This window comes from Balaenoptera ricei, chromosome 9, assembly GCF_028023285.1.
Source record: "Balaenoptera ricei isolate mBalRic1 chromosome 9, mBalRic1.hap2, whole genome shotgun sequence".
Lineage (NCBI taxonomy): Eukaryota > Metazoa > Chordata > Mammalia > Artiodactyla > Balaenopteridae > Balaenoptera > Balaenoptera ricei.
In genome coordinates, this window is record NC_082647.1 from 60,475,880 (window position 1) to 60,501,171 (window position 25,292).

General features: G+C 39.0%; 1 protein-coding gene across 2 annotated transcripts in view; it reads right to left on the minus strand.

The window, feature by feature from the left end:
- The window catches only part of SLC25A13 (solute carrier family 25 member 13), a 212,843-nt gene that overhangs the window by 144,195 nt on the left and 43,356 nt on the right, over window positions 1-25,292 (minus strand). For both annotated transcript variants that reach the window (XM_059933892.1, XM_059933893.1), the window contains exon 3: window positions 20,115-20,257. In XM_059933892.1, coding sequence (XP_059789875.1) covers window positions 20,115-20,257 — 143 coding nt within the window. The remainder of the gene's footprint in view (window positions 1-20,114; window positions 20,258-25,292) is intronic.

Sequence of the window (25,292 nt, forward strand, 5' to 3'; positions counted from 1 at the left end):
GTGCAACCTAGAAAAATGGTACAGGTGAACCGGTTTGCAGGGCAGAAATTGAGACACAGATGTAGAGAATAAATGTATGGACACCAAGAGGGGAAAGTGGCGGGGTGGTGGTGGTGGTGGTGTGATGAATTGGGCGATAGGGATTGACATGTATACACTGATGTGTATAAAATTGATGACTAATAAGAACCTGCTGTATAAAAAAATAAATAGAATAAAATTCAAAAATTAAAAAAAAAGAAACAATGTAAAACTCAATTTAAAATTTGAGTGGAATAGCAGAAAAAAATGGCTTTTTAAAAAATTTGATTTTTGTATTTGGTTTGTATTAGAAATCTATGACTATTCCCACTGCCACCCTTAAGTAAAATAAATCACCCTTAAATAAAATAATCTCAAAAAAAAAAAAGAAAAAAGAAAAAAAAAGGAACACTTAACATGAGATCTATCCTCTGGAAAAAAATTTTAAGTACACAGTACATCATTGTTAACTATGAGCACAATGATGTACAGCATATCTCTAGAACTTATTCATCTTCCAATACTGTATCTTCAAGACATTTAACTAGTTTAAATCATTCTAAACCCACCACTTTTGGAGGGACTTCTGTCCATTTTTAACTAAGATCTACATTATAACTGTGTACAATGTGGCAGATTATCAGGGCCACTTGCTGAATTATTAAAAGTTTCCTTTGTTTCAGAAGGAAGTAGTGCCAATTGAGTAAATTATTGATTCCCCCCTTTTTTATTTAGCCACTTGTAGACTATATGAAGAACCCACAAAACCAATAAAACTTTGATCAATTACTTGGAATTTAGCAAATTTAACAATACACTTGAATAAAAGCCAAGGCCTTTTTACATTTTATCTAATTTTGAAGCTACCTTCTTTTAGCATCCATTCATAAAACTCTCTTCACTCCTATTAATGAATATTTTTCATTTAGAAGGTTACGTTTGAAGGGGTGTAAACTTTTATAACTAACATGTGAAACCAATACAAAAAAGATTTCCTGTGAAGTAAATAGGAATTGTTTAGATCAAGATTACAACATTTAGACCAAATTTTTACAATGTAAAATGTTGATATTTCTTAAATAGTCTATAAAAATATCTCATTATGTTATAAAAAAAATATTTTCTTTTCAACCCAATAAATTTCTGCAAACCTGCTAGTATCAGGATTCAAAAATCCAATTTTTTACAAAAGAAAAATCCGTTTAGTTTTTTGAATAACACAGTGAAATGGTGGGGGGCCTTGATAGTGAAAAATGTCCCTACAAATTTCACAGATGCAAGGATTTTAGAAAATCTAGATAAATTGAGATGTCCATTCACTTGACTAATAATTTTAGTCAATACTTTACAATTTTCTACTGTTTTCTACTCTTATAATCCATGTAATGGTATAAGGTAACTGGGAAAAGTTCTCTTTCCATTTATTATAGTTTTTCAAATTTTTTTTTCTCTGGAATTTTTGGTGTATATAAGACAGCTGCTAAATGTGACAATCTGTTACTGCCTGAAAGTAACGAATTTGGAGAGACTTTTATTTGGGGGGAAAAAAAAAAAACATGGGTTGAACTGCTAGGATCCACTTATACATCGTTCCCCCACCCCAATAGTAAATACTACATGATCCAAGATTGGTTGAATCCAAGGGTGCAGAACTGCAGATATGGAAGAACAGCAGGTACAGAGGGCCAACCATAAGTTATACTCAAATTTTCGACTGTTAGGAGGGTCAGTGCCCATAACCCCTGTGTTGTTCAAAGGTCAGCTGTAGATACGCTTTATTAATTCTGTTTCTTTGGAGAACCCTGACTAAAACACACACCCATGTGCATATACTATATACACTGTAGCATATACAGTAGTAAAGAACTCAAATACTACAGTATAGAAAGAGTTTACATGGCTGGTTTTGGGTATGAATGGGGAGAGAAATATGAACATGAATGTACATGCATACCAATTTATTTATATTTGGGGGAGAAACACCCTGTGGAAGAAAAATACAAAAACTAAAGGAAAAAAGAGTGAGCTATAAGGGGGAGGGTGGAGACAGGGGGAAGAAGACAGGCATCTCCAGCCAGACTTCTCTGAGTATACCTTGCCTCTATTATATAGTTTTGACTTAGGAAACATTTGTTTTATATACGCAACAATTAAATTAGATCTAAAAGAAAAAAAAGCAGTCCCTAAAAATTGAAAACAAACTGAAATGAATGAACCTAACCATACATCAAGTTGGTGGCAAAACCGCACAGAGAAATGAATTATTTCAAATAACCTTAGAACACAGTATTTTCACTGTATATACTTAGTGGTATGAAGTCTAAGCACAAATAGAGTTGAAAAGAAATCTTAAGCTTCCTTCAGTATCTAACTGTTAGCATCAATACTGGTGTTTTTATTTTGAATATATCCTACATATTGCAAATATGTAATCCTGTGATGTTGCTGGTAATCAAGATTTTCAGTGAAAGAAGAGAGAAATATTTTTAAAAATCAGAGAACTAAAAATATTTTCACTTTAATTTTGTCCATTTAACTTTGAAATACCAGTATAAACTGAACACTTTTTCTTCCTTCTATCCACTGAAAAAGGCCTCAAAGCAGGTCTCTATATACAGCTGCCCATGAAAAAGAATACAGCTCCATGGATGTGTGGCTGAGTCCAGGTCTGGAGCAGGAAATACACAGAATAACATCCTGCTTTGCCACAAAGCAAGGAAATACTCCAGTATTGATGGAGCCTACCAAAAAGGACAAAGGAGAAAATATAAAAAGGTTCCCACTGGCCAAAGATGAGATACATACAATTGATTAAAACATGCCAAATACAACCCAACACAGGAGCACCGCAATATATATGGCAAACGTTAAAAGACATAAAAGGAGAATTCAACAGTAACACAATAATAGTGGGGGACTTTAACACCTCACTTACATCAATGGACAGATCATCCAGACAAAAAATCTATTCGGAAACACAGGCCTTAAATGACACATTGGACCAGATGCACTTAACTGATATTTACAGAGCATTCCATCCAAAAGCAGCAGAACACACAGTCTCGTCAAGTGTGCATGGAACATTCTCCAGGAAGAATCACATGCTGGGCCACAAAGCAAGCCTCGGTAAATTTTTGAAAGCTGAAATCATATCAAGCATCTTTTCTGAACACAATGCTATGAAGCTAGAAACAGGATAAAAAAAACTGTAGAGAAACACAAACACATGGAGGCTAAACAGTATGCTACTAAACAACCAAAGGATCACTGAAGAAATGAAAGAGGAAGTCAGAACATACCTAGAGACAACTGAAAATGAAAAGACGACAAACTGAAACCTATGGAATGTAGCAAAAGCAGGTCTGAGAGGGAAATTTATAGTGATATAAGCTTACCTCAGGAAATAAGAAAAATCTCAAATAAACAAACTAACTTAAGTCTAAAGCAACTAGAGAAAGAAGAACAAACAGAGCCCAAACTTAGTTTGTTTCTTAGGAAAGAAATCATAAAGATCAGAGCAAAAATAAATGAAATAGGGACTAAAAAAACAATAGCAAAGATCAATGAAACTAAAAGCTGGTTCTTTGAAAAGATAAACAAAATTGATAAACCTTTAGTCAGACTCATCAAGAAAAAAAGGGAGAGGGCCCACATGAATAAAATCAGAAATGAAAAAGAAGTTACAACCGAAATCACAGAAATGCAAAGAATCATAAGAGACTATTGCAAGCAACTATATACCAATAAAACGGACAACCTGGAAGAAATGGACAAATTCTTAGAAAGGTACAATCTCCCACGACTGAATCCAGGAAGAAATGGAAAATATGAACAGACCAATTACCAGTACTGAGACTGTATCAGTAATTCTGTAACTCCCCAAAAGCAAAAGTCCAGGACCAAATGGCTTCACAGGTGATTTCTACCAAAAATTTAGAGAAGAGTTAACACTTACCCTTCTGAAACTATTCCAAAAAACTGCAGAGGAAGGAACACTTCTGAACTCATTCTATGTGGCCACCATCACCCTGATACCAAAACCAGACAAAGATATCACACAAAAAAAGATTATAGGCTAATATCACTGATGAACATAGACACAAAAATCCTCAACAAAATCCTAGCAAACCAACTCCAACAATATATTAAAAGGATCATACACCTTGATCAAGTGGGATTTATCCCAGGATGCAAGGATTTTTCAATATCTACAAATCAATCTGATAAACCACATTAACAAATTGAGGAATAAAACCCATATGATCATCTCAGTAGATGGAGAAAGAAGCTTTTGATAAAATTCAACATCCATTTATGATAAAAAAAAATCTTCATAAAGTGGACACAGAGGAAACATACTTCAACATAATAAAGGCCATATGTGACAAACATCAGCTAACATCATTCTCAACTGTGAAAAGGTGAAAGCGTTTCCTCTAAGATCAGGAACAAGACAAGGATGTCCACTCTTGCCACTATTATTCAACATAGTTTTGGAAGTTCTAGCCACAGCAATCAGAGAAGAAAAGGAAATAAAACGAATCCAAATTGGAAAAGAAGAAGTAAAACTGTCACTGTTTGCAGATGACATGATACTATACATAGAGAATCCTAAAGATGCCACCAGAAAACTACTAGAGCTCATCAATGAATTCGGTAAAGTTGGATACAAAATTAATACACAGAAATCTGTTGCATTTCTATACACTAACAATGAAAAATCAGAAAGAGAAATTAAAGAAACAATCCCACTTACCATCGCATCAAAAAGAATATAATCCCTAGGAATAAACCTACCTAAGGAGGCAAAAGAACTATACTCTGAAAACTGTAAGAGGCTGATGAAAGCAATTGAGGACAACACAAACAGATGAAAAGATACATCGTGTTCTTGGATTGGAATAATCAGTATTGTTACGATGACCACACTACCCTAGGCAATCTACAGATTCAATGCAATCTCTACCAAATTACCAATGGCATTTTTCACATAACTAGAGCAAAAAAATTTTAAAACTTGTATGGAAACAAAAGACCCTGAATAGCCAAAACAATCTTGAGAAAGAAGAATGGAGCTGGAGGAATCAGGCTCCCTGACTTCAGACTATACTACAAAGCTACAGTGATCAAAACAGTATGGTACTGTCACAAAAATAGACATATAGATCAACAGAACAGGATAGAAAGCCTAGAAATAAACCCACACACTTATGATCAATTACTCTACAATGAAGGAGGCAAGAATATATAGTGGAGAAAAGACAGTCTCTTCAACAAGTGGTGCTGGGAAAACTGGACAGCTACATGTAAAAAAATGAAATTAGAACATTCTCTAACACCATATACAAAAATAAGCCCAAAATGGATTAAAGACCTAAATGTAAAACCATATACTATAAAACTCTTAGAGCAGGGGTCCCCAACAGTTGAGCCGCAAAGCAGGAGGTGAACGGCAGGCGAGAGACTGAATCTTCATCTGCCCCTCCCCATCGCTCGCATTACCATCTGAACCATACCCTCACCCCCCACCCCCGTCTGTGGAAAAACTGTCTACCACGAAACCAGTCCCTGGTGCCAAAAAGGTTGGGGACCACTGTCCTAGAGGAAAACATAGGCAGAACACTCTTTGACATAAATCACAGCAGTATCTTTCTGGACCCACCTCCTAGAGTAATGGGAAAAAAACCCCAAAAATAAACAAATGGGACCTAATTAAACTTAAAAGCTTTTGCACAGCAAAGGAAGCCATAAACAAAATGAAAAGACAACCTACAGTCTGGGAGAAAATATTTCCAAAAAATGCTACTGACAAGGGTTTAATTGCCAAAATATACAAACAGCTCATATAGTTTAATATCAAAACAACAACAACAACAACAAAAAGCCCAATTAAAAAATAGGCAGAAGACCTAAATAGACATTTCTCCAAAGAAAACATACAGATGGCCAACAGGCACATGAAAAGATGCTTAATATCACTAATTATTAGAAAAATGCAAATCAAAACTACAGTGAGGTACCACCTCATAGCAGTCAGAATGGCCATCATTAAAAAGTGTACAAATAATAAATGCTGAGGAGGGTATGGAGAAAAAGGAACCCTTCTACACTGTTTGTGTGAATGTAAATTAGTGCAGTCACTATGGAGAATAGTATGGAGGTTCCTTAAAAAACTAAAAATAGAGTTACCATATGATCCAGCAATCCCACTCCTGGGCATATATCTGGAGAAAACTCTAATTCAAAAAGATACATGCACCTCAATGTTCACTATTGTAAATAGCAGCACTATTTACAATAGCCAAGATGTGGAGGCAACCTAAATGTCCATCAACACATGAATGGATAAAGAAGATGTGGTGTACATATACAATGGAATATTACTCAGCCATTAAAAAGAATAAAATAATGCCATTTACAGCAATATGGATGGACCCAGAGATTATCATATTAAGTGAAGTAAGTCAGAGAAAGACAAATACCATATGAAATCACTTATTTGTGGAATGTAAAAAAATGATACAAATGAACTTATTTACAAAATAGAAGCAGACTCTCAGACATAGAAAACAAACTTATGGTTACCAAAGGGGATAGTGGGAGGGCGGGGAAAGAGATAAATTAGGAGTTTGTGATTAACATATACACACTACTAAACATAAAACAGTTAAACAATAAGTTCCTACAGTACAGCACAGGGAACTATACTCAATATCTTGTAATAACCTATAATGGAAAAGAATCTAAAATATATATATATGTATACCTGAATCGCTTTGCTGTACACTTCAAACACAACATAGTAAATTAACTATACCTCAAGTTTTAAAAAACACCAAATGCATAAAAGCCCTTTGAGTTCATAATATTCAGTATAAAAAAGGCCCCCATTCCCACAAAAAAAATAACACACAACTCCTTGAACCTTCAGAAGTTATTACAACATCAACTCCTGATGCTGAAAATTGGCTCAGGTGAAGGAAGTAATTTGGTTGACTCCCATTTCTAACCCAGACCTCTCCCCTAATATTAATCCAGATCTCAACACCTATCAGTCTGTCTCCAATTACATATTTAATAGGCATCTGAATATTATCATGTCCTAAAAGAACACTTAGTTTTGCTTCCAAACCTATTCCTCCCTCAGAATCCCCTCAGTCACTTAGATTGCTCTTTCCTATATCTCATATCCAATCTATCAAGAAAATCCAAAATCCAATCACTTTTATCATCTCCACAACTAGCCCTCTAGTCCTACTATCTTTTTTCTTTCTTCCACTCTTGCCCACTTCATTCTATTCTTTGCAAATCAGCTAGGGAGATCCTTTCAAACTGTTATTCTGATCATGTCAGTCCAGAGCTCAAAACTCTCTCGTGACTTCTACCTACACTTGAAATAAAATACTACAGTACCTTTATAATCTGGCTCCTGGATACCTTTCTGACTTCTTCCACTTTCCTGCTCATTACCAGCCTCTAATCAAACTGGTTTCCTTGATTCATCTCAAAGATATCAAGCACACTCTCATCTCAGGCTCTCTGCATCTGTCATTCCCTCTACCCAGAAAGCTCAACTCGTAGATTCTCACATGGCTCACTTTCACTGAGGTCTCTGCCTACATGTCGCTTCCAAGACGTCTTCCCGACCACCCTATCGACTGTAGTACCCCAGAGCCCATGGCCACTCACCATCTCCTTCCCTTGCGTAAACAGATACAGCCACCTGCCTCTCTATCACATGTCTATTGGTTTACACTGTCTATTTGCTATATAAGAGGGCAACGTTTATCTGTTTTGTTTAGAACAGTGCCTGGCACATAGTTGGCGTCAATAAATATTTGTTGAATGAATTAATAAATCTGAAATTGACATATATTTTTAAAGTATCAAGGTTCTCTCAGGTATAGAACACAAGCCCACACTATCATATACCCTTTATTACAGAGACTCTATAATAAATAATATAAATAAATAATATAATAAAGTTTCTCTAGAATTTCTATGAAAGTTAAACAGTTATCTTCTTTCACCTCTTACTTTTCCAGACTGAAGATCCCCAAATCTCTACACCAGATTGCTATGGCAGCTTTACCCTCCAAAACCTTCATTAAAGTCTGAGAATCTCACTCTGTTTATTAGGAAGTGACTCACTAACAATTATGCCACAATCAAAGGGAAAGTTAATAGGCACTATCTCCTCACATTTCACTTCAGGAATTCCTCACAGCTTAATGCAAGACTTTTAATTTAAGCAACTGCCACATCCTGTGCCAATGACACTGACATCTGTAGAGAAATATGTTTGCAAGTAGCCAGGAAACAGAGCTTACATTTGATTTCCTTTCCTTTAAAATCTTAAATTTGAATTTTAAACACCTATGGTACAGGTAAAGCAAAACCAGACAACCAAACAAGGCAAGGGGGAGGGAAGGAACAGTATTTGCTCTTCAAACATTTTCTGAGCATCCTGACATGCTGGGAAGAAGGGTTGGTATTTTCAGTTGGCCCAATAAAGGTGAGCCTTCTGAGAATACGGTGTGCAATGGTACCTTCAAGGTTCAGTCCATGAGGAGTAAAAGGGGAAGAGTATACCAAAAAGTATTCCTGGCCTAAAAAATAAAAATGTGAGGAATGTGAGGACAGTCTTCCCTAAGTTTGTGGGTGTGGATGATAGCTGGGATAGCTCTCGTGAAGGTTTTAGGTCCACCTTAAGTTGGTCAAATAATCAGTCTTACGGACTAAGAATTTTGCAAAGGGCATCACAACTACTAAGCAAAGACATATGCAAAGTTCTCATTCAAAGCTCCATTTTTAATATTCTTCTCTAAACACACAAAGTTCCAGAGCAGATTGGGCACAAACCAAAGAGAACTGGATCCAAATTCTAGTTCCAGCACTAGATATATGACTTCAAGAAAACTATTTAAACTTTATGATTCTGCACCTCTCTCTGTAACATTAGGGTTGGCAGAGGTAAAAGTACCTATTTTAAGGACTTGTTGAGGAATTAAATAAGAGAAAGGGTGGAAATTGTTACACCAGATCTGGAACCCTATATGTGCTCAGTAACTCTTTGCTTCTTTCATCCTTTAATCTAACCATCTAGGATAAAAACATCAGCAGAGCTCTAATCCCACAGAATATTTTTGCTTTAAAAATTCTTCAAGTAATAAGATTGCCCCTCCCCAAGCTTCCTTGCCTCTCTGCAAAGATCCCTATATCCCAGCAGGCACAATCTGGAGTTCATCAGGACTAATCTCACTGTGCCCTTTATCCTGTACATGTCGACAGCAGCCCGCCAGCAGCCCCAGATTCCCAGCTTACCCTTTAACACCCACATCTAATCCCCACAGGGGCTCTGCACTTTCCCTATTCTGTCACCCACCATCTCCCAGAAACCACCCCCCCCACAAATGTGCCCCCTAGAATTCACAGCACATGGTGAGCAAAATCTCATCCTCAATCCCATCTCTAAAGGGAATTCCTTTCAGAGGAGTCCTCTAAATATCCCTTCACCTATTTGCTGTAACCAATTTGAGGCCCATGCTTCTGAAGCAGCAAGGGGCTTTCCTCTGCAGTCCTGGGTTGCATCAAGCTTATAAGCAGGGGAGGTGTACTTCTTCCTTCCCATTGCCTCTCCCAGACCATCCCCCAATCCTTCCTTCCTAACCCCCAGTTTAAATACTCCCACCATATAACTAGCACTCAGCACCCCGACTTGTTTCTATCACCTAATAACTCCAGATTCACATCTCCTCCCCACCATGTTTTAACTCCTGATTCACTGACATGCTCTCCAACCCAACTCCTACCTTAATTCTCAATATTTTCAATAATTTCAAACACCCAGGCCTCCCAATTAGTTGAACTTGCCTCTTCCAATGATCTTTTCTCCATCCATTCTCGGTCACTCAGTCCCACGGTCAGACTCTAGACTTCTGCCATCACCAGTAACTGCAATACCTCCTTATTCTCAATTTCATGCATCTCACTTTTTGGCCACTACCTTCCAGCCTTCCTGCTCACTCCCTTCTATACCCCAACTTCAACAACCTTCAATCTCACTGAAATCAACAGTTCATTGAGCCTACCACCTTCTCATTGCCTGCTATTCCAATGTCCCTTCTTTGCCCCTTATCCAGATTAAATCTATAGTCAATCATTGTAATTGCTCCCCTGCATGCCCTTACCTACTCTGGGTTAATCAATGGCCAAGCCCTCAACCTTAGTCACAGCCAACACTTCCTGCTCCATGACAGCAGATAAGCAGCTGGCCTCAGTAGCTAGAAAACAAACAGCCACACTAACTGGTCTCGCTTTGAATTTCATGACCACAAGCCCTCAGGTGGGACCTCAAGTGGGTCCAACCCAGCAGCCATGCTGTGTTCCTTTATCCATTCACTTCTAAATGAATATTTAGTATATTCTCCTCTCTCCTCAAACTGCCAATACCTCACCGGCATCCTCCCTCTCATCTATCTCCCAGAGAAAAACCAAGGAGATCAGAAGAAAACTTCCCCCAAATCCCACCACCACATCGATACAACACCTCTGGCCCATATAGTACCTTATCTTCCATTTTTCTAGCTCAGTATTTTTCAAACTTTCAAGTCTCAGGACCCCTTTACGTGCTTATGAATTATTGAGGATCCCAAAGGGCTTTTATTTATGTGGTTTGTATCTATCGTATTTACTGTGTGAGAAAAATTAAAACTGATAAATTCTTAAAACATTAATTCGTTAAAAAGTGAATAAGCCTATTACATGGTAATATAAATAACATATTTATATGAAAAATTACTATTTTTCTAAAACAAAAAAATGTAGTGAGAAAAAAGCAGTATTATGTCTTTGCAAATCTCTTAAATATCGGACTTCATGGAAGACAGCTGCATTCAATCTGCTGTAATATGTTTTTCTGGTTGAAGGATATGAAGGATTTCAGCCTCATACAGATTCACAGTTAGAAAAGGAAGGAGCATTTTAATAGCCTTTTTAGATACTTGTGGATATTCTACGATACAACACCAAATCCCAACAAGGGATAGTTTCTTAAAGATTAGCTGCAATGTGGAATCTGAAACTGTTTCAATGAACTTTTCCCACCTGGTTACATTAAAATCCATGGGTCTTGGGCTTCCCTGGTGGCGCAGTGGTTGAGAATCTGCCTGCCGGTGCGGGGGACACGGGTTCGGGCCCTGGTCCGGGAAGAGCCCACATGCCGCGGAGCAACTGGGCCCGTGAGCCACAACTACTGAGCCTGCGCGTCTGGAGCCTGTGCTCCGCAACAGGAGAGGCTGCGATAGTGAGAGGCCCGCGCACCGCGATGAGGAGTGGCCCCCGCTTGCCGCAAACGGAGAGAGCCCTTGCGCAGAAGCGAAGATCCAACACAGCCATAAATAAATAAATAAATAAATAAAATTAAAAAAAAAAAAAATCCATGGGTCTATCTTGCACTTTGAATAGACCTTTGACTCATACATGATTCTCTAACACCATGTACTGGTCAACTGGAAAAGATGTTTCCCTGAGTTATGCAGATCTTCCAAACGTTGGCACATTGCATTACACTATAGTAAAAAACCACATTATTACTATCACCACTAATTACATCAGAAAAGGCTGTAAGTATCAGAAGGCTGTCGCGTGAAATTTTTAATTCTCTCAAAAAGTGTGTTCCATTTTAAAAAATGTCTAGCTCAGCGAGTTGCTTTTCCTCTGACAACCACCACAGGAGAGTAACCAGCAGTCTTTATGGATGCTTCCCATTTAGTCACTCAGAGTTTGTAAGTGACATGTATTCAAGGGTGAGATTTAATAAAAAATCAGTAATTTTTACTGCTTCTTCAAGGACACTCTGAAACAGAATTGGCATCATCGTGACTACCATGATTGTGAACACGTGCGGGTGAAGCATACGATGACCACTCATACTGCCGGGCTTGGGGTCGCTGCTGAATTAACCAGCAGTTCTATAAACCGTGGCTTTTAAGACCATCGGTTCAAATACAACAGGACAAAAAAAGGCAGATGATGTCTTAGTATCTTTATGTAAACACTATGGACCTCACGGACTCCTTAGAAAGGTCTCCGAGACCCCCGGGGGTCTACTGACCACACTCTGAGAGCAGCTGTTGTAGATGAACTTTCCATGTTACCACAAGAGGCCACCTCCCTCTCGGAATGTACCAGAATTTCCTCCTTTTCTCTCCTACACTGTCAATTCTCCACTCTCTGCAGTCATTCCCATCAGCATGCATTACACTGCCCTCTACCCATTTTAAAAAGACCCTCCCTTTCACCTCCCTTCCACCTCCAGCTATGGCCCATTTCTCACCTTCCCTTGAAAGCAAAACTCTCCAAATGAGGGCCTGGCTTGGTAAGTAGGAGAAGGGGGAAGAGAAGGAGGGCTATCCTTACATATGAATGAGGAGTGAAATCAGCACCTACTCACTAATCAATGCTTTCAGGACTTAAGAAGAAAAATAAACCCAGGCACCTGACACCCCTAAAGGTTTTCTAATATACCAGCGACATAATAGAAACCTTTTTAAGAATTCTTTTTAATTTACTCTGCACTGACAGCGTCTAGCCGCCACATTGCACGCACCCCCCTATGATTTCAGACATCAAATATTAACACAAAGTGAGTAATGCAAAAAGAAAGGGGGTTAATCAGACACTTTGAGAGAAAGAAAAAAATGACACTGATTCAACGAGAGCTGCTAATGAGGCTTTTTGTTTTGGTAGGTTAATTTGGGAGTCTGATGACTAAGAAGAAAATTTAAGCTTCTCAGGTGACTGCTGTTGATTAGTACCAATTTTTTTTTTTAATTAAAGAAATGCCTTTGCTTAATTCTACGGTTTATGAATTGCAGGCGTTTATCTGAAATCTGTGTCCACCCGAGTAGTGTAGAAAACTTTCCTCATTAGCAAACTGAAAGACCTCCTCTTATTGATTCTGGACTGTATTTGACAGATGATGAGCATTTCAGACTGTGAACTGCTGATGTAAATACATTACCCTAATACTCTGTAACCATTGCCAATTGTAAACCTCATTAACTCCCAGCATGCGGCCAAGGCCTGGATTTCATCGCCACAGCCTCGCAAAGTGAAAACAGGTATATAAAAATGCTTTTATCATCAACAACGTTATTATATCCTCCTTCACCTTGTGAAGTATTTAAAGGAGCTCTTTTTTTTTCCTTCTCAGAAAGATAAATAGCGAACATAGGAAAGGCAGAGAACACACTTTATATAGCCACACATTTTAAAACCTGAGATTTTTTTTTTTTATCTTTTTTTCTTTGACACCCTTATTCCTCATGCCTCAAAATGGGAATTGTCCCAGGATTGATTCTCTGTACTCTGAAGAGAAAAGGCTTATTTGTGGATGACGATTACATTATCATTTTGATTCAACGAGGAATAGGGGCTGACAAGGTGTTAAGTTGGATGCGTCAGCTTGTCACTAAGAAATCAGGATTTCGCTTTTGTGTATGATTGAAATTTTTCATAATTAAAATGTCCGAGAAAAAGAACAAAGAAATCAGGATTTCTGAAATTCCCTTTTTCAAAAGAAGAACCAACTTTTGTTCTTGCGTGGAGTGCAAAGAGGTTCCACCCTTGAGATGGAGAATAGCAATCCTAGCAAACAAATTAGACACCAGAGCTGCCCAGGGCCCACCCCACACAGACGGGTCGGACCTGTAACAGGCAGAGAGCATCCTGAGCCCAAGAGGCCAGTGAGCCAATACCTCCGGCTGATTCAGGCCATGCTTAGTCTTCCCAAGCGAGGCCAGGTACTAGTCAAATAGCTTTTGAGCCCCAGCCTCTCTAATGAGACTTCAGTTAATGAACAACAGCTAGAAACATGTTGGCAAAGCTCAAAGGGACACAATTTATTCTTCCCTCGCTCTTAGTAGATAGCTATGTGAACGATGTATTAAAATTGCAGTTAAAAAAGCTTCATTCCCATTTTAAACCAAAACATAATGACAACCAAACGTAAAAGATATCTCAAAAATTATACACACAAACCCAACAACAAGGGGAGAATACACACTGTCTCGCTAAGGTAAGAGGGTCTGAGTGGGAGGAGCTCTGAGAAACCCACTTCCTCCCCTTCTCTCCCTCCTCCGAGGCGCAGAAATCCCTCCTCACCCAGAGGTCCACCTACAAAAGGCTTCCAGGCCCGGGCACCCTCCAGGAACTTCACAAACTGATTAAACTCATCATTAAATCTATTAAAACAGTGGAATGCAGGGAAATCTAAACACAACAGGCTATTTATTAGAAGGGAGAGTGAGAACTGGTGAAATCAAAGAATATTAACAGCAAGGATCATGTTTAACAGAGGCAGATCATGCCAATCCCCAGACTCACACGATCCTTCGATGGCTCTCCATTGCTCTTATGACAAAGACCCCCAATCCTTAATATGAAGGACAAGTTCCCACACAGTCTGGCCACGGCCTACCACCAACCCCCGCCCCCCGTGCCCTGCACTTTCCATGCTCCAGGCCTGCCAGCCTCTGCATTTCAGAATGTGACTTTGCAGCCACTGTTCCCCCTGTCTACAATGTTGTCCTCTGTCCCCCCATCTCTTGTCACCTTCCCAACTCCCATGGCTCAAATGTCACTCAGTGGAAGTCTTTCCTGACCTCCCGGTTGGCATGAAGCCCCCTTTGCTATCTCACACCATGTCTCTCCTACATAGCACCCATCACAACATCAGTTCACATTTATTTGTGGTTCTCTGATGAACACCTGTCTGCCCCACTAAATTAGAAGCACCAACCAGGCAAGCACTCTTTTTCCCACTCAACATGGTATCCTGAACATACAGAACGGTGCCAGGCACAGAGATGAGGTTCTCAAATAGCTGCTGGATGACTGAGTGGACAGGCCTCCACAAGATGCTCCCAGCGTGGAAGGCTGACCAAGCCACAGCCTCATGAGTCATTAAATTAGTGTCAAGAGGGCTCCAGAAAAACAAGGTCTCTTTGCCAACAAGCCCGTAAGTTCATGCAGTGCACAGGTGTTTTAACTTCCACGCTAAAGCTCAGCCCAACCCTAAACAGAGCTGAAGCCTTCCAGAAAGGGCCATGCCCTCAAGGAGACAGTCTACAGCAGGGGTCTCTGCCTGGAAAATGCCTGGTTCTAGCCAAAAGCTACTATTGAAAAAAAATGCTCCCTTTCGGTATTAGGCTGGCTGGTCTCTGTCCCCCCAAAATTCTTTGCAACTACAGGCCTTCTCATTTCCCAAAGAAGATATCTATGTGAGGGTACTCAATTCCTAGGGCTGCTACAATCACTGACCACAAAGTGGGCGGCTCAGCACAGCAGGAATTCGTCCTGTCACAGTTCTGGGGACCAGACATCTGAAATCAAGGTGTCAGCAGAGCCACGCTCCGTCCAAAGGGAGATTCTTTAGGGAAGAATCATTCCTTGCCTCTTCCAGCTTCTGGTGGCCCCAGGTGTTCCCTGGCTCGTGACCCCATCACTCTAATCTCTGTCTCTGTGGTCACAATGCCTCCTGCCCCTGCCAGTGATGTGTCCTAATCTCTTCATCTCAAGATCCTCAATTTAACCACATCTGCAAAGACACTTTTTCCACAAGGTCACATTTCCAAATTCCAGGGATTATGATATCTTGGTATCTTCAGGTGGCCATAATTGAGCCTCCAACAATGAGTAACCTAGAATTTGAACCAGAGCTTCCATCTCCCAACACTCCTGGGCTTTCATAACATAAGGGGGGCAAAAACTTCTTAGTACATTTACCTAAGTTGAGTCAACAAACTGATGCAAAACAGAGGCCAGACATTGGACTAGACACTGGAGATAGTAAAATATGCAGGACCTGGACCTTGGACTCAAGAAACCACAGCTGGGGGACCAGTACTTAACTAAAAATGAGTATTTCAAGTCGCCATGACATCTGGGCCAGCACAGCTGTCATTATTTTTAAATCCTAAAGTTGTCAATTTACAGATAGCTTTTTAAATTTTAATAAAGTTATGCACTAAAATCCCTCTGGCCAGTCAAGCTAGGTGATCACACCCCAAGAGAGCCCGACCAGATTAATGGCACGCCCTCCAGCACCTCCTCATTGTTTGTTCAGCGTGTGCGTCGTGCTTTTGTGGGCCATTGTGTGGCTTCTGTCATGCAATTTTTTCAAGGAACAGTAGTTGATTTGGGAGGATGATGTGTGACTTGTGGAAAGGGAAAGGAAGGGGAAATGAGGACATTCACCATTTTACACTGAGAAAAGATGTATGATTATATCTATTTTTGAAGTAAATACTGTGGAGCTGTGTGTCAGGGTTAGGGAAAATAGCACAGGAACATCTGCATAGGTCTTAAACAGTGGTCCTATGCTACTAACTCGGTCAGCTTAAATACCGGAGACAAGTTCTTCAATTTCTCAGTCCTTTTGGCAAGAATTATCACAATACATATGGTGAGCTATAAAATATTTCTACCCTTAGACCCAGGAATCCCTCTCTTAGTTCTTTCTAAGGAAGTATTTAAACAGAAGGGAAAAATGTCATATACATGAAGATATTCACTCCAATACCATCTATTATAGAAAAGTAGAAACTGAAATAACTCTATAAGGGCATGATTTCATAAAGTATGGTAATATTAATCTGTTAGAAAATGATGAAGTTATTTACACTGTTCATATGAACAGCATATGGAAAAATGAAAATTGATACAGTCGAAAAGATTATAAAAGAGAATTACAATTAAAATGAATTCAAATTATGAAAAACATTGATGCAGGTTAACAAATTATGGAAGATACTAAAAAATTCAAAATATTTGTGGCAAGCTGAGAAGGTTGTGCGTGATGGTTTTCCCTTTTCCCTGAGCTATGCACTGTCAATACTTCAAAAAAAAAAAAAAAAAAAGAAAGAAAGAAAAGTTAGTCATAGGGCAAAGGATTGAGACCATTTAAGATTTTCTCTGTCACAGTAAAATGTTAAGATTTAAGATAACAAAAAATCAGAAAGAAAATGTCAAGTTAAAGAGGATTGTGAGATTATGAGAGAAGAGGCAGCTCAGAACAGTGGAAAGGCCTAGGACTAGAGCCAGACAAGCCTGGGCATCTTTTGGTAGCAAACTGCTTGATCCCTCAGTTCTCATCTGGGAAATCAGGAAAAGAAAGCCAACGTTTCAGATCTGTTATAAACTCTTGAAAAAACATACATGTTATGTTACTTTATATATGTTAAATGCATGTTACATTGTTGACGTCTAATGAATTTAAGCCTCTATTTTTGAAGACTATATGTAAAAAGAAATAGGAAAAGCATGTGTGTTAATGGGGGTGGGATGGAAAGGAAGCAAAATACATTACAAGATACTACAATTATACAAAATTAATGCATCTAGGAACCAAAATGTTCACGGAAAGAAAGAGGTACAAAATAGAAGAGAAGGAAAACTCCTGTAATGTTAAATTTAAATAGGAAATATCATTATGAACTTTTTAAAAGTATATTTCCCAGCTCTTTCCACTGAAAAGTTACCCTGGTAACAATTAGCCAGTGCCTAGCTCCTTGTTTCCAAGCACCAGTCCCAAACGAAAGGAACCAGGACTTCTTTGAGAAAAGAGTACTTTCCTGGTCAGAAGCAGGACAAATCCAAAGCGAGCCTGGAACATCTTATTTACCAAAAGCAAAGAGCACTCAAAGGCTGAGGGTACAAGCCAGCTTAAAGGGACTCCCAGTGACCTCACTGGGACAATGTGAACAACTCAGAGAACACAGTACTAGATTATAATGCACTGAATTTAAAATAAAGAATTCTATGAGTTTATACTGACATAAAAAATTAAGAGAGAAAGAAAAGGGAGTGGAGGGAAGAAAGCTTTTCTTTACCAAAGAATGGTAGACAATAAATAGAGGACAAATAAAGAGTTAGAAAAATCACTACTTTTCAAACATCAATGTAATAACTGACTCAGAAAAGGATCACCATGGATGCCAAAACGACTGGGTGAAAGGCTGCTTGGGAAACAGGATACCCATGGTGTCAGCAATGCTGGGACGAGGTACCTCCTGAGGAGATACAATAGGTAGTAGAATCTCTCCTAACCTGCACCCCAAAATCTATCATGAATCCAAGTCATGAGGAAACAATCAGACAAGTCCAGAATGCGGGACCTTCAACGAAATAACAGGGCCTGGGTTTTAAGTCAATTTCATGAAAGAACAATAAAAGGCAAGGCTCTGTTCTAGATTAAAAGATATACAACAACTAAATACAAGAACTTTGATTAGATCCTGGATTTAAAAAACAAAAGGCAATAAGCCATTTGAGGTGGGGAGTGAGGGGAGAGATCTAGTACATTTTTAAATAGACTGGATATTATATATTTCACATCATTGTTAATCCTCCTAAGTATGATAATGGTAAGAAGAATGTTCTTATTCTTAGAAGATAAACACTGAAGTATCCTGATGCCTGCAATTTATAGTTAAATGGTCCAGCCAAAAGAGGAAATGTGTGTGCATGTGTAGAAAGTGTATGTGTAAAAAAAAAAAAAAAAAAGGCACACCAGTGTTAAAAATGTTAAGTCAATCTAGATGAAAGGTATCTATTGGGCATTCACTGAATTCTTTCAATTTCCTGTAGCTTAAAGAATTTAACTATCAAATAAGAAAAAAATGATCTTAAACATTGAGTCTGATAATTCATATTGCATGTGAGCTTGGTCACACTTCTTCTGAATCTTGTAAGCACAGAGGATGTGTAAGCAACCAAATTTTCCTCAAAAAAAAAAAAAAATGTTTGCTAGAATAAATCTATGTTCTGTCTAGCTTTAGCCTGAATGGACTACTGTGAAATATACCTCTGCCTCACCCTGCACCTCCCCAGAGAGGTCCTGTGAGGGAAGGAAGACCTGCTCATATATGACATTTTCCTATCAAGCAAAGAATCCCACCTTGGGGAGGTAGAAAACAGAAATAACCCAAGTAACTGCTACTGGAACAAACAGAGACAGTATAATCCAGCAATCTGCCAGCATATTACAAGACGTATAACTGCCAATTTCCTCCCCACTCCCTTCCCATCTGCAAGACTTTCACTTTAGAGGAGGTTACTTCCATGCATGATGGAACAACAGGTGCATAAGCAAGAAAAGGAAGGTGCTGGTAAAACTGAGAGCATTCGCACTGCAGCACTGGAGTTTACTTTGGTTGCATCTCAAACCCATGCATGTGGGAAAATCAGACACACGACCAACAGAGAACGTTCAGAGCTAAAGAACACCACCCCAGAATGGCAGGTGGCTAATCTATCAAAGGGGGTGCTGGCACATGGCAAGGCCAGACGGCTGGATCTTCTACAGTTTATACAGAGAAGGCTACTTCTTATATATTATACTTGGTTATTAGGGGACACTGGCGGTCATATTACCAATATTTCGGAGCCCAAAATTCTGCACTTAATGGTAAAAGCCAACTGCATTCTTATACAACTTAGGAATGACTCATTTTTAAAAATGTAAACAGAAAAGACTGGTAAGGGAAAAAAAATCCAAAGGCATTTTGCAAAGTGTCCTATTTAATTTTAGATGGTCCAGTGTCTCTCTTCCAGCTTGGGCAGAATGCCCTTCTTGGGGATTTGGAATCATTATTCTGTCTGTTAGATTTAGAACATTTAATCATATGTGACATTTAAAAGTTACTTGAGCAGAGAGAAAGACTGTAGAAAAGTTATGTTCACAGAGCTATGTTTTACATTTACTCACAATTTTTACAGTGGCCTTCAAAAGTACCAGTGTACTACATACACTTGAGTACATCTTCACACCATTCAACTACAAGAGTCGTGAAACTATAAATAGTTGTTTAAACTATGTCAAGAAATACACATATAGAATCCCCAACTGTGATAAGAACACTAAAGGAAATGTTAAGGGTATTATTTCTAAAATAACGTATTAATTGTAATAGGGAGAGAAAATGCTCTTAAGAGATGGGAAGGTAAACACTGACTTCCTAATCATTAAAGCAATAGAAAGCTGTTTCAAACAGAAAACAATTAAATGAGATAATTAAGAATAAACATACCCATCTTTGGTCTGATCCACCACACCACTTAAAAGTTCCACAGTCTTTGGATTAGGCTGGCTTCCTCCAAAAATATTCAAATATCGAATGACGAAGTCATTGGGAGACATGAAAAATTCACCATTTTTTTCAATGTTTGCATACTGTTTAAAAAAAGAGAGAAAATATATTTTGTTCTCAAAAGTATATAACCAATATGTGAAAAAGCTGAGAATATTCAATGGATAAAACATCAGACATGACAATATACTCTTCGTAAGGACAGTTATTTCCCATCGCTCCAAATAAAAAGCAAAACCCCATTAAGTTTGCCGAGTTTTATTTTTATACCAGCGGTTCTCAGCTGCAGGCAGCTTAGCCTGACTGTCCAGCTTACAAACACCAAAGTCCCCAATAGCCAAGCACAATGCACAAGGACTAGCCTTCTCTGTACGTTACCTGACTTCCTGGGGTGGAGTTCTCTAGCTCTGAGCTGCCTCTGTTTTCACGTTTCCCCACAGGGGACATCTGGCAGTGTCTGGTGACAATTCTGATTGTCATAACTTGGGGGGAGAGGCAGAAGCAGAAACTGGCATCTACTTGGTACAGGCCAGGGATGCCGCTAAATACCCACAACGCACAGGACGACCCTCCACCCCAATAACAGAGACACCCAGCCAACCGTCGACAGCGCTGAGCTTGAGAAACCCAGGTTTACAGAAATTTGGAAGGACAAATTTTGTCTTGTTCTTTAGCAAGAACACGTAGCTTTAAAAAAAAAAAAAAAAGTAGAATTCTGAAATCATGAATGAAAACAATCCAATTCTTTTGCCCCCTTTCCTGTTTCAAAGGCAACAATGTTAAAAAAAAAAAAAAAAAAAAAGGATGACAAACAGGATAAGCTGGAGAGCAACCTGTTCACAGCAGGGCTGCTGTGAGATTTTATGGAAGCAGGTAGGAAATGCTGCTGTGGTTAGTGTCCTCTCCATCTAGAGCAGAAATGGTCAACAAGAAAAAGGTGGCGGGATTTCCCTGGCAGTCCAGTGGTTAAGACTCCACACTTCCACTGCAGGGGGCACAGGTTCAATCCCCGGTCAGGGAAGTTCCACGTGCTGCGCAGTGTGGCCAAAAAAAAAAAGAATAAGGTGGCACGTGATGCTTTTTCACAGCGTTCCCCCAGGTCTTGCCTGCAAGACGTTCCAGTTCACATAAGTGGAACCTGCTCATTTCTGTTCTGTGGAGGACCGGGGGCTGTGGGAAGTGCTGACAAACAACATGGGCATCACACATATTCCTATGGGGCAGGAGAGGGCCTCTTGATCCTTGGGATCAAACAGTGATTTGCGGGGTGGAGAGATGAGGACCATGAACTATAAGAAGAGAGCTAGTTGGGTGACAGGAGCCACAGTGATGGGAGAGCACAGTGAACAGAGGCGCAATGATAGCATCTCTGTTCCCTCTGTAACTGCTGTTAATCCCAATTAAAACTGTTTTAAAAAGTCACTTGTCGGGGCTTCCTTGGTGGTGCAGTGGTTAAGAATCCGCCTGCCAATGCAGGGGACACGGGTTCGATCCCTGGTCCGGGAAGACCCCACATGCAACGGAGCAACTAAGCCCGTGCGCCACAACTACTGAGCCTGAGCTCTAGAGCCTGAGAGCCACAATTACTGAGCCCATGTGCCACAACTGCTGAAGCCCACGTGCCTAGAGCCCATGCTCCACAAGAAGAGAAGCCACCGCAATGAGAAGCCCACGCGCCACAACTAGAGAAAACCCATGCACAGCAACGAAGACCCAACGCAGCCAAAAATAAGCAAATAAAAAAAATTAATTAATTAAAAAAAAAAGTCACTTGTCATTTCTACATTTCAGTCATTCCAACGTGGGATAAGCTCTTGGTTAGATACTCAGTTACGGGCTTTAGAGTCTGTCGGGCCTGGGCTGCAGAGAGCTCTGCTTCTGCCTCTGCATCTAACCACCTGTAGGGCCTCAGGTAAGTAACTAAAGCTTTCTGGGCCTCCGGCTCCTCACCTGTAAAATGGGGATAACAACACTACCTGCTCTTAAGGTTGATACTAGAAATAAATGAACAATCATGTAACACACTTAGCACAATGCCCTATACACAACAGGTATTTTATATATGTTCTAGATTATTGGTTTTTGTTTAACATTTTTTAGCACAGTACAAAAGAAAAGCTCAAAGATGGCCCACTAATCTTACTATTCTTCAGTTAGCAATGAATTTGGCTTTTTGCAAACGTAGAAGGATTATACTTTGATTTTCCTGACTGAGGCAAAACAAGACTGAAATATAAAGGAAATGTCACTGTTAATTACAGCAATCCTATGATTTAGAATTATACCTATGTTTGCTTATAGTAGTGAATAATTCATTTATTTAAAAACACAGTTTAACTCTTCTCCCATCAGTAGACGTTAGATTATTACTGGATTATCTCCAGTTCGGGGTATTTTTTTTTAAAAGCTAAGGTAACCAGCTTTGTATGTAACATTTGTCCAAATTCCTGGCAACTTTCAAAGGCTAGACTCTGGGAAGAGAAATTGTTGAGTCAAAGGAGAGCATCGTTAAGGTTCTTGATACTTATTAACACACTGCTCTCCAGAAAGATTGTATCAATTACAGTCTCACCAACAGTGTGAGAACATAGCCTTTTCCCCCTCTGTCTATCATACTTGTTGTAAATATTATTCGCGTTTAATATTTTTATATAATTGAGTCTGTAGATTTTTATCTCCTTTGCAATCTCCTCCATTACTTCTAAGTTTAGAAACTAGTTCTTCCTCATCTCAAGACTAAATATTCACCCACGTTTTCTCTTAGCTTTTCTTGAATACGTTTATCTTTTACCTTTAAGTTTCAGTACATTATTGGTACTTTGTTTTTCTATGTGGTCTGAAGAAAGGATCCTCCACCTTGAGTCTTTTCTACTTACTCTCTTGGTTGTCCTAGGATCATACATCAAATCATTCTCTCTTCCCCCATTTAGGATGTAATGTTTACCACATACTAAATTATCATATGGTCACCAGGGAAAGGCTTGGCCAGCAAGTCCATCTTCAGTACCACTTCTGATCAGTCATCAATGGCTTCCTAAGGTCAAGATGTACTCTGACCAAACTCCATGGGAGAATGCCAGGATGGGATGACAGCTCCTGTCATCACTGAAGCAGGAAATGTTTCAGGTCTATCCTAGGCATTGACCTGTCTACTCTTGCAAGATTACATGCATCTTAATTGCTATAACTAGAGGGAAAGCTCTGCCAGGACAGGACTTTTTTCCTTTCTCACTGCTATATCCTTAAGTTCCAGACTGTTGCCTGGCAGATAGTGAAGCATGTTCAATAAATATCTGCCAAATGAATGTGAACTTACTTACAAAACAGAAATAGAGTCATGGATGTCGAAAACAAACTTATGATTACCAAGTGGGGAACGGGGGGAGGGATAAATTGGGAGACTGGGATTGACATGTACACACTATTACATATAAAACAGATGACTAATAAGGACCTACTGTATAGCACAGGGAACTCTACTCAGTACTCTGTAATGACCCACATGGCAAAAGAATCTAAAAAAAGAGTGGATATATGTATATGTATAACTGATTCACTTTGCTGTACACCTGCAACTAACACAACATTGTAAATCAACTATACTCCAATAAAAATAAAACAAAACATTGCATTACTTTTCTCTTGCAAGTCTTCTTGGCCATAATCACTCTTTGATTTTCCCCAAATGATCTTTAGAATCACTGTCAAGCTACCGACCCCTTAAAAAATTCCACCGAAACCGGAAAATAAAACTACAGTGCGATACCACTACTCATACACAAGATAATTAAAAAGAAATAACCAATGTTTGCAAAATGTGAAGCAAATGCAACTGGTGAAGCACTTTAGAAAACTGCTTGGCAATATCTACTATAACTGAACATACACGTAAGCAGAGACCCAGCAATTTCACACCAAAAAACAAAAAAAACCCATGCTTTAGCATTTTAATGTTCACAGCAATATTATTTTGGTAAGTATGTTATTTGGCATTTTGTTACCTGTTTTCTGGCTGTTTTGTATTATAGTTGTTCTCCGTTCTTTTCTTCTTCTTTTAGTCTTGTCCCTTGTTGTTTGATGATTTTCTTTAGTGATATATTTCTGTTCCCTTCTCTCTAGTTTTTGCATATCTACTGTAGGTTTTTTGATTTGTGGTTACCATGGAGTTCATATATGTTGACCTATATCTACTTGTTTTCAACTGATTAAGTCATGTAAGTTCAAACACATTCTAAAAGATCTACATTTTCTATTCCTCCCTGCCACATTTTGTTTTTGAGGTCATATTTTACATCTTCATGACTATCTCTTAACTGTTTATTGTAGTTTAGTTAATTTTACAATTTTTGGCTTCTAGCCTTTATACTAGCTTATTTAAGTGGCTGATCTACAGCCTTTACTATATACTTGCCTTTACCAGTGGGATTTTTCCCTTCCTATAATTTCTTATTGGAGCTTTTTCTTTTTCACTTAAAGGAGACCCTTTAATGCTTCTTGTAAGGTCAGCTTAGTACTGATGAACTCTTTTCGTTTTTGCTTGTCCGAGCAGCTCTTTATTTCTCCTTCAATTTTGAATGATAATCTTGCTGGGTAGAGTATCCCAGGTTGTAAGTTCTTCCCTTTCGGCACTTTAAATATATCATGCCACTCCCTTCTGGCCTGCAAAGTTTCTGCAGAAAAATCAGCTGACAGCCTTATGGCAGTTCCCTTGTATGTGACTTTGTTTTTCTCTTGCTGCGTTTAAAATTCTCTATCTTTACCTTTTGCCATTTTAAGTATATGTCTTGGTGTGGGTCTCTTTGGGTTCATCTTGTTTGGAACCCCCTGTGCTTCCTGTACCTGGATATCTGGGAAGTTTTCAGCCATAATTTCATCAAATACCCTCTCTACTCCTTTCTCTTTTCTCCTTCTGGGACCCCTAAAATGCGAATGTTAGTACACCTGATGTTGTCCCAGAAGTTCCTTAAACTATCCTCACTTTTTACAGTGTTTTACTTTTTGCTCTTCTTATTGGGCAATTTCCATTACTCTGTCTTCCAGATCACTTATATGTTCTATATCACCTCATCTCTTGTTAATTCCCTCCAGTGTATTTTTTTTTCATTTCAGTTATTGTAT